The 9,265-nt window shown below is 42.0% G+C and overlaps 1 protein-coding gene across 1 annotated transcript; it reads left to right on the top strand.

Moving 5' to 3' along the window:
* The first annotated feature begins 1,996 nt into the window (after positions 1 to 1,996).
* Positions 1,997 to 6,253, top strand: LOC149140865 (uncharacterized). Its single transcript, XM_089451087.1, has 2 exons — positions 1,997 to 2,302; positions 2,759 to 6,253. Exons 1-2 carry the CDS (start codon positions 1,997 to 1,999, stop codon positions 6,251 to 6,253), a joined length of 3,801 nt encoding a protein of 1,266 aa, XP_089307213.1.
* Positions 6,254 to 9,265: the final 3,012 nt, after the last annotated feature.

Here is a 9,265-nt window from a genome sequence, read left to right as displayed (position 1 = left end):
CTTCTACACAACAGTACATATGAATCAATTAATAACAAGCAACGGGGGTGTAGAGCAAACCTTATTCCAAAGACATGAAATTATTTAAACTTTAAGCAGCGACTTAATATCCAATATTAATTAAAGGAGTGTTGTGTAGGATAACAGTGTGTGGAGCAAGGAACATAAAATTTAATTTGTAATGTTTTCCATTTTTAGCTAAATTTCTTCTACAGTAAGAACATTGCTCGTGCAGAAGTAACTAGCATAGGCTTGACTATCTTACCAAAACAAAAGCACTGGATAGTTATGTTTATCAGAAGCTTGATAAAGGTTCTGGAAATATACACATAATATTATCTTTTTGGACTTCTTTCTGACTTAGACCAGATTGGAAACCCACATGGAATGTCTAACTTTAAAGATGATCTTAGCATCCAACAACTTTCTCAATTCCTTTTGTATAATGGGTTCCAGTGTTGGATGAACTTTCTATACTTTTTGATAGAACGATTTCATCCCTTCTTTTATAGGGATGACATGTTGGATAATATGAGTGTGATAAGTCTTTAAATCATCGTATGCCCATGCAAACACATTATGGTACTTTTTGAATAAGTGGATAAACCCCCGTCATTCTTGTGGATAACAACAAGTACCGGGTGATAGACCGAAACGAAGTTGCGCGCGCTCTGTGATGCGATCAACTAGGTCAGAGCTCAACTGCCGCCGCCATGGCTGCTCCAGGGGGTGCGGAGACCTCTCCCACCCCACCGATTTCCCCAGCAGAAGCATTCAGACGCATTCTAACGCAGAGAGGGAAAAAACGAAATCAACCTGAAGTCCCGAAATTTATAAAAAAGCTGGAAGAAATCCCAGAAATAGCTTTGCCAGAAGACCAAACAATCAAAATCGCCCTTGCCTTGGCTGACAGAGGTTTAGTAGGGCAATTTATGGGTCGGTGGCCAACATCAAAATCTACTGATGAATGGGTGCAAAGAAACTGGAGACCCCTGCTCCCCAACAATGTGATCAGCTACGCGGTTGGAAGGGGCTTCTTCATCTTCGAATTCACTACCAAAGAAGACCGAGATCTGGTGTTCAGAAATGGTCCATACTTCATGGGAAATCAAGGTCTCTTCCTGAATAAATGGACACCCGACTTTGACCCCTCAGTTGATGTCCCAAAGGAGGTCCCTGTTTGGGTCCGGCTCCCCAACCTGCCAATACACTGCTGGAGCTATCAAGCTCTGCAAAAGATAGGAAACGGACTGGGCAGATTCATAGACAAAGCTGATAACAAGGGCCAATACACTTGCGCCAGAATTTGCGTGGAAGTTGACCTAGAAGCTGGACTACCGGAAGCCATCAAGCTTTCAGTGGGAGATTGGCATCATTTCCAGAAGTTGGACTACGAGCAACTGCCATTCAAATGCAGAATCTGCCATGAGCACGGCCATTTTCAACGAAATTGCCCCAAAGCACCGTCAGGGGACAAAGAGGAAGAAGAAGGATGGAAGGAAATAAAAAAGGGAAAGGTAGTCTCAAAGCCAAACGAGAAGAAGCAATCAGTATCAAAGGGAAATCCCCAGACCAATGACAAGACAAATCCAGTCTCAAATGAAAGCCCACCCTCATTTGAAAAGGGGGAGACCTCAGAGAAAAATGAAGAAACTGAAGATCAGCCAAAGAAAAGGAAGGATACCGAAGAAGAATCAAATGCCCAACCAGCCAAGGCAGATCAAGGGGAAAAAGCAGGCAATGATGAACACATAAGTCTTGCCTCTGATTCAGGGGAAGAATCAGAAGAAAGAGACTCCGAATCAGACAGCTCACAAATCACTCCTATCAAATCGACCAGGGGCCGAAAATCCAAGAAGAAACAGAGAGAGGAGAAAACCTACATGGATGTTCTCCAAGGTTCTCAGAAAACTCTAAAGGGAATGATGAACACAAGATCCGGGCGCAAGCATAACAAGGCTCCAAAAGGAGCCACTCCCCCCCTCTCCAATAAATAATGAAATACGTCTCCTGGAATTGCAGAGGATTAGGTAGCAGGCTGAAAGAAGAGGCCCTGAAAGATATTGTGAGGTTGCATATGCCTGAAATCTTTCTCATCCAGGAGACAAAACTGGAGGACACTCTTCTCCTCCAATCCAGCAAAACATTTTGGCGCAAAGGCCCTGGTAGAGCTGTCAGTGCTAGAGGTGCCTCTGGTGGGATTGCCTCCTTCTGGGACAGTTCCAAATACGACTTGATTCAGGAAGAAAGTTGCCAGCACTGGATTTTCACTCAGCTCCTTCACAAAGATTCTGGCCAACAAGTAAGTATATTTAACCTTTATGCTCCGGTCTCTCCATCGGAGAAAAAAATTTGTTGGGATTCGCTCCAGTCATTTCTTGTTTTGCACAACCCAGAAAACATCATTATTGCAGGGGATCTGAACGTTACTCTAGCTGCTGAAGAGAAAAAAGGAGGTTCCCCTGTAAGGGATCCGGCCAGAGAATGGGTAGAAGATATCATGATTGGCTGGGATTTGGAGGACATCAAACCATCAGCTGGGAAATACACTTGGTCTAATAAAAGACTAGGCCCCAACCATATAGCTGCTAGATTGGACAGATTCCTTGTCCAAGCCACCTTTCTAACTAATGGGCTTATGGCTTCATCCAAAATTCTGCCCAACTGCACTTCCGATCATAAACCCATAAGTCTCGAGCTCTCCATGAATGTTTCTCTGGGTCCAATTCCATTTAGATTTAGCCCACTGTGGATTCAGCAAGAGGGTTTCAATGAGGTGGTTTCTGAAGTATGGAATCGGAAAATACAGGGATCCCCCTCCTTCGTGTGGGAAGAAAAGTTGCGGGCTCTTAAGAGAAGACTCAAGGAGTGGGCTAAAACTTTGAAAACACCTGCTGTCAAGAGAAAAGAGTCTGTAGAAAACCTTGCTGTTCACCAATCATCAATGGAGGATTCAGTTATTACCCAAAGTCTACTCCAAAAAGAAGTTGAGCTGCAAAAAGCCCTTCATAAAGCTAGTAGGGACGAAGAAGAGTATTGGAGACAAAAATCTAGAAATTTATGGTTACAGGCCGGCGACAAAAATACTAGTTTTTTCCACAGGCATGCCGAAGCTAGAAAGCAATTCAAAAATGTTTCAGAAATCCGATTCCAAGAGGCCGTGGTTAATGATTTTGAAGGTATCAAGAGAGCAGCATTCTCCTTTTTTAAAGATCTCTACTCAGCGCCAGAGGACCATCCTATAGATCCTCAAGCCTATCCGTATAATCTGATCCCTCATTGTGTGAAAGACTCTGTCAATAATATGCTGACTGCTCCGATCAGCATGGATGAACTCAAGAAAGCCGTGGATGGCATGGAACCGGACAAAGCGCCAGGGCCTGATGGGTTCACTGCTAGGTTCTTCCAAACCTGCTGGTCAACTATCAAAAAAGACCTTCTGAGAATGGCCAGGAAGTCCCAACTCTGCGCAAAGATAGGAGGCAGTACCAATTCAGCCTTCCTTGCTTTGATTCCGAAAGAGAAAGGAGCCTCAGATTTCAGTAGATTTCGACCCATTTCATTGTGCAACACTAGCTATAAACTGATTACCAAAATAATTTCCAATCGACTCAAGAATATTTTGCCGGACATCATACCGGAGAACCAAGGAGGCTTCATCAAAGGAAGAAAGATCCTGGATAATATAGTGCTGGTTCAAGAGGCAGTTCATTCAAGTGGCCAGAGAAAAGAGAAAGGAATGGTAATAAAACTAGATTTGGCTAATGCCTTCGACAGGGTGAGGCACGACTTTCTGTTTGCTGTTATGATGAAAATGGGCTTCTCAATAAACTTCATAAATTGGGTGAAAGCATGCATTGCCTCTCCTTGGATTGCACCGTTGGTTAATGGTCGATCGACTGAATTCTTTACAGCTTCCAGGGGATTAAGACAAGGATGTCCACTGTCCCCTCTGCTCTATGCTATTCAAGCCTCAGTTCTTAGTTTCCAGCTTGATTCCTGCCAGCAAGTCCAAACTCTGCCAGGCCTTAGAATGGTGCATAATGTCAAAGATATAAACCATGCCCAATTTGCCGACGATACTCTGCTGCTAGGTGGAGCGAGCATTAATTCGGCCAGATCTTTCAAAAAGGAACTGGACATCTACAAGGAAGCATCCGGCAGTAAAATAAACTACTCAAAAAGCACAATCTATGGCTGGAACTGCTCAGCCAAAAATCTCGCTGACATAGCTAGGCTTCTGGAAATGAAAATCTGTCAGGACTGGGAATCATTCAAATATCTTGGGATCCCAATTTTCAGAACCAACCCTAAAGTCGTCCATTGGATGCCCTTGCTGGACAAGCTAAAGCTCAGAATACAAGCCTGGGGAGCCTCCTGGCTGAACACTGCTGGGAAAACAATTCTTATAAAATCTGTCCTAACAAGCATGCCTCTCTATCAGCACTCCATTCTCCTTGCCCCCAAAACCTTTCTCAGTAAAATGGAAGGATTGCTGAGGCGGTTCCTGTGGGAAGGGGGGAAAAACAATGAAAGAAGACTTCATTTAGTAAATTGGGATACCATTAAGAAACCATTCATAGAAGGAGGTCTGCAAATGAGAGATTTGGCTGCTCAAAACCTCGCTCTAGGCTCAAAAATTTTGTGGAATATTGTGGCAGGGAAAATAAGCTGGAGCAAAAAAGTTCTGTGGAAGAAATACTTTCAAGGTCAACGACTGAGATGTCTGGAATTCCCCCCAAAAAACTCCAAAGGTTCCCCTATATCCAAGCTTTGTATCGCAGCTCTTGAGAACTTCAATCCCAAACTCTACTGGATCCCAGGCAATGGGAAGAAAATTAGAATTTGGAAAGATCAGATTCTTGGAGACCAGCCACTACACCAAATAGAAGGCCTAGCAAATATTAAACTATGGCTGCACTCCAACAATAAGGAAACCCTTTGGGACATATCCAACTGGACGGAGGATGTTGACAGAAGATGGGACAACTGGAATCTAGGAGAGGTTCCACATCATTTGCATTCAGAAGCTTCTTTACTGTTAGACAAACTGCAAGGGAAATCTCCTCTGTCAGCATCAGCCAAGGACAAAAGAGGGTGGGGCTCCCATACTGGTATCTTCTCGGTAGCTGAAGGATACAAAAGTTTGATTGCTGTTCCGAATGTTCCTCCAGACCCAACGCAATGGAAATTCATATGGAGCTTCCCTTCTCTCCCAAAAATCGACTTCTTCAGCTGGACGCTTGCCCATAACAGTGTTCTGACAGGAGACAACCTGAGAAAGCGGGGAATGGAAGGGCCAACCAGATGCCCATTATGTATATCAGAGGAAGAATCAGCTGATCACCTGCTGTTGCTGTGCCCATTTGCCAAGACAGTTTGGAAGGGGGTTCTGAGTTCAAGAATGAACAAGTTTGAGCTGCCAAGTAATGTGTCAAATCTGCTCCATGAGTGGGCCAAGCTATCACCCTTTTGCCTCAATAAAAAAAATCTGCTAAAGACTGCATGGATGTGGACACCCAAATTCATATGCTGGAAGTTATGGCTGGAAAGGAATAACAGAATTTTTAGAGGAGAATTTTGCACAGCAAACAGCGTAATTTCCAAAATCAAAGCTATATTGGGAGAAACATTGGAAGCTAAGCCAGCCTTAAGGAATGAAGCGAAGCTTGACAGTGAGGAGGAGCTCTGGCTGAAAGATATTGTCCCAAAAAATCAATCCATCTCTATTAACCCAGCCCCTTGCCACGCTATGTGGGAAATTCGCCTAGAAGAACAGGAATTTCTAAAGTGGAGATCGACCCTTGATGACCACTGTCTATTCTTCGACGGGGCCTCTAAGGGCAACCCTGGCGCTGCGGGTGGAGGCGGAGTTCTTCTGAAACCTGATGGCACTTCTTTACTCAGGTTTCATTGGGGTCTAGGAATCGAATCAAACAATAGAGCAGAGGCTCTAGCTTTGTGGCAGGGACTGACTCTTGCTCTTAAATGGAATATTCAATCACTGACGGTCTTTGGAGATTCTCGGCTTATCATCCAAGCAATGAATTCACAGTCAAATCCTTTGCAGATCCATTTAGACCATATTCTCAAGAAAATTAGACCCATGTTGGCTAAGTTTCGGAAAATTTCCTTCTACCACATCCTGAGGCAGCTAAACTCTGAGGCAGATTCGGAAGCCAACCTTGGCTCAGCAAAAAGCCAAAGAACCCTCTCAGTCAATTCGATTGATTCTCTCTGTATCATCCCTTAACAGGTTTTACCAGGAAATTGATACTTGATGTATATGGGATCAGCTACTAAGACATCAATCTTGGATTCCCATCAGGCTTTGTTGTTCCAGTTACCTTGTCTCAACTAGCTCCAAGGGCAGGCATTCATGATAAGTTATTATTTTGGAATCCCTGTATCTGGCAGTCTCTTATGCTCTGTTTCCAACAGAACCTTGAACTGTCTTGGACGTTGTGTGACTGTTTGGTTGAATACACGGTACAGGTGAGCTCCTGAAAGAAACAAAAGAGTCTTTTTCTGGTTTCCCAATCCCTTGTTGGAAGAAAGCCAAGAACGGCAGCAAATTTCGGATTCCTCCTCTGTTTGTCAATTCTCAAGCTTGTTGAATCGGTCAGTAACTCATTCATTTCCAGATTTTGGATTAACTTCAGAAAGAAGATCCTGTGATAGTTCGTCCCAACTCCATCGGTTCCACCGTCCGGTCTACTGCAAAGGGAAGTTCGAAACAAGTATTAGAGCAAGCTGATCTAAACTACGAGCCTATTAAAGCATCGGATTAAATAAGTCAGACACAGCAGGTTGTTTGCCCAAGGAAATTGCATTACAACTCTTCAAAAACGTCCTGAGGCATACGTGTGATTGATGATTAGAGAGGGAAGTCGACATTTCAACTGCCAGATTGAAGAAACCCAGATCCGAGTGGTCTTACAGGTAGTCGAGTTAGTGGTCAGCATCTCACATTTCAGGTTTAAGCAAGCCAACTTCTGCAATCTCCCAGGAGCAACAGGTAACAGCCATTGGATGTGTGGACAATCGCTCCCTTAAGAATGTCCAGATCCTCAGGCAGAGTCTCTGCGTTTTTCCCTAAAAGAAGTTTAAGAATCAAAGCTTGTCCATGGATTTGCCATGTAACAAAATTTCTGAGGATCAAGAAATTTGAGGAACTATTTCAATGTATCCAGCATGCGGTAGCTGTTTTGCCGCCAATCAATAAAAAACATAACCGTTAAAGTCAAAAAAAAAAACAACAAGTACCGAGGTTCACATACTTCGGATCTTCGGGAGTTCCAAAATTGATTTGTTTAGATTCTAACTTTGAACTCAGTCATTGTGTTGGTTGGCCCCCTAAATCAGTTCTATAGGTCATATAAATTCTCCAGGGACACCACATATTTTAGCGTAGTGTTTCCTTTCGTTACATTAGATGCCTCCTGCAAAGCCTGATCGTGCTCACTCTCCTCTATGGCAGCATCTTTGAATACGTCAGCATTATCCATAAAGTGTAGTATCTATTGGTCATCATAGAAAACGCATAAGTTAGTGACATTGTCTGGCACATATGGTTTATATATAATTTCAATAGAAAAACCAATTTTCAATGGCAACATCCTATTGGTTTCATTTTCTAATGCATCTGTTGTAGCATTTCTAATTCTAGGAATAGAAGCAATATTGAAAGCTTTGAAATTATTGATCAAATGTCATACCTCCTGCTGGTAGTTTTTAAGATGCGGTGAAACACAATATATAGTATCTCATACCTGATGAGTGACCACCTTTGAGTCACCAATTACCTTTAGAATTTCTACCTTCAATTGCCTAGATTTCTTTAATCCTAGTACGGGTGCTTCATATTCAACAATATTATTGGTGCATTCGAACTCGAAACGACATGAAAATTTATGCTTATTATTGCATGAGTTTGTAAGAACACAACCTGCTACGGAACCGCCCTGCGTCTTTGAAACATCAAAATATAAATTCCAAACATTATGAGCTACTAAGCTACTTCCTATACTACTATTATTATGTACATCTATATTACATGTTTCATTTGCACCAGCTAGAGAACAAGGAAGTAGTTCTAGTTGTGTATATGGTGGAATGGGTGATGGTTGTGCTTGATAACACCCAAGGTTGGTTTCAAGAAAACAATTCCCAAAAATCAAATCAGCAAAAGCAAGAGGCTCGTTGTGGCCCTCAAGTGGTGTCATAGTGTGTTTCATGTACGGCTCACTGTTCACTCGAATCTAATTATTCCTACCCTTATATGGAAGCCACAAATGTGACCAGTCTATTGCAAAATATCCTTGTAATTTGCTAGACCAGTCTCTGCTAAGAAGTACACCATAGGCTTCTGGTATGTCCACAATTACAATATTTATACATTGGTGAACTCGATCATCTTTTGATAATTTGATAAGCACATTCTTAAGCTCACCAATAGCTTGGACAAGAGACTTATCCAGCTGAATAATTTATGCATCATTTTTCTCCCATTTTTCATTTATTTTCTTTGCTATAGATAACAACATGACATTCATAGATTCACCAGAGTCAACTAAATAATTATGGACATTATAATTAAAAATTTCAAACGTTAATAAAAATGATGGGAAGAGAGTGTTAGCTTCTAATGTTAAAGCATTTACTACAGATTCAAGAGGACTAGAAGAGTTACCTGACACCTTTTGAGAGGAAGAAGCTTTATCACCTGTTGAAGGTTGTGAAAAGGTCTGAACAATAAGTTCACGTTGGCCTGTAGTCTTTGCGATCTCATAGATAGAAATGTTGGCTCATGTCTTCTTCATATCTTCCATAATGTTATAATCAATCGTTTCACCTATAACAGGCAATGTTGAAGTGTCTGGAGGGGTGGCTTTACTCAATGCTTCCAGAGTGCTAGACTTACTCTTATTACTCAAGGAAGTATTCTTGGACTTAGTTACCTATCCAGGCCTACTCTTTTCATTATGAGCAGGATTTACAGGTGGCAAGATTCTTCTCAAAAATTTCTCCTTAAATTTCATTCTAGTCAATTCTTGTTCAAATATAGGCCCTTTACTACTCAAATTGTATCAACCATTTTCCTTATGAGGAGGGGGCTCATTTTATGGTTTCTCTTTAGCATCCTTCTTATCAGCATTGTAGATATAGTGATATGCATTCACTGCATGTCCAACACTTTTTATTTCTTCAGTCGTCACAGATTCTTCTGATTCTTCTGTTTGTTTTGTCTACTCATCTACCAATA

The sequence above is a fragment of the Pinus tabuliformis genome, chromosome X (assembly GCF_031772625.1).
Source record: "Pinus tabuliformis cultivar Carrire ecotype Pingquan chromosome X, CPIR1, whole genome shotgun sequence".
Lineage (NCBI taxonomy): Eukaryota > Viridiplantae > Streptophyta > Pinopsida > Pinales > Pinaceae > Pinus > Pinus tabuliformis.
Note: the sequence above shows the minus strand (reverse complement) of the source record. Positions and strands in the feature narration are given on the sequence as shown.

Bases quoted from the DNA above. Each gene is read 5' to 3' on its own strand.
- LOC149140865 (XM_089451087.1), top strand. From the start codon at position 1,997: ATGAAATACGTCTCCTGGAATTGCAGAGGATTAGGTAGCAGGCTGAAA. The intron at 2,303-2,758 runs GTAAGTATATTT...CTGTGGATTCAG, and splicing joins ACAAAGATTCTGGCCAACAA to CAAGAGGGTTTCAATGAGGT.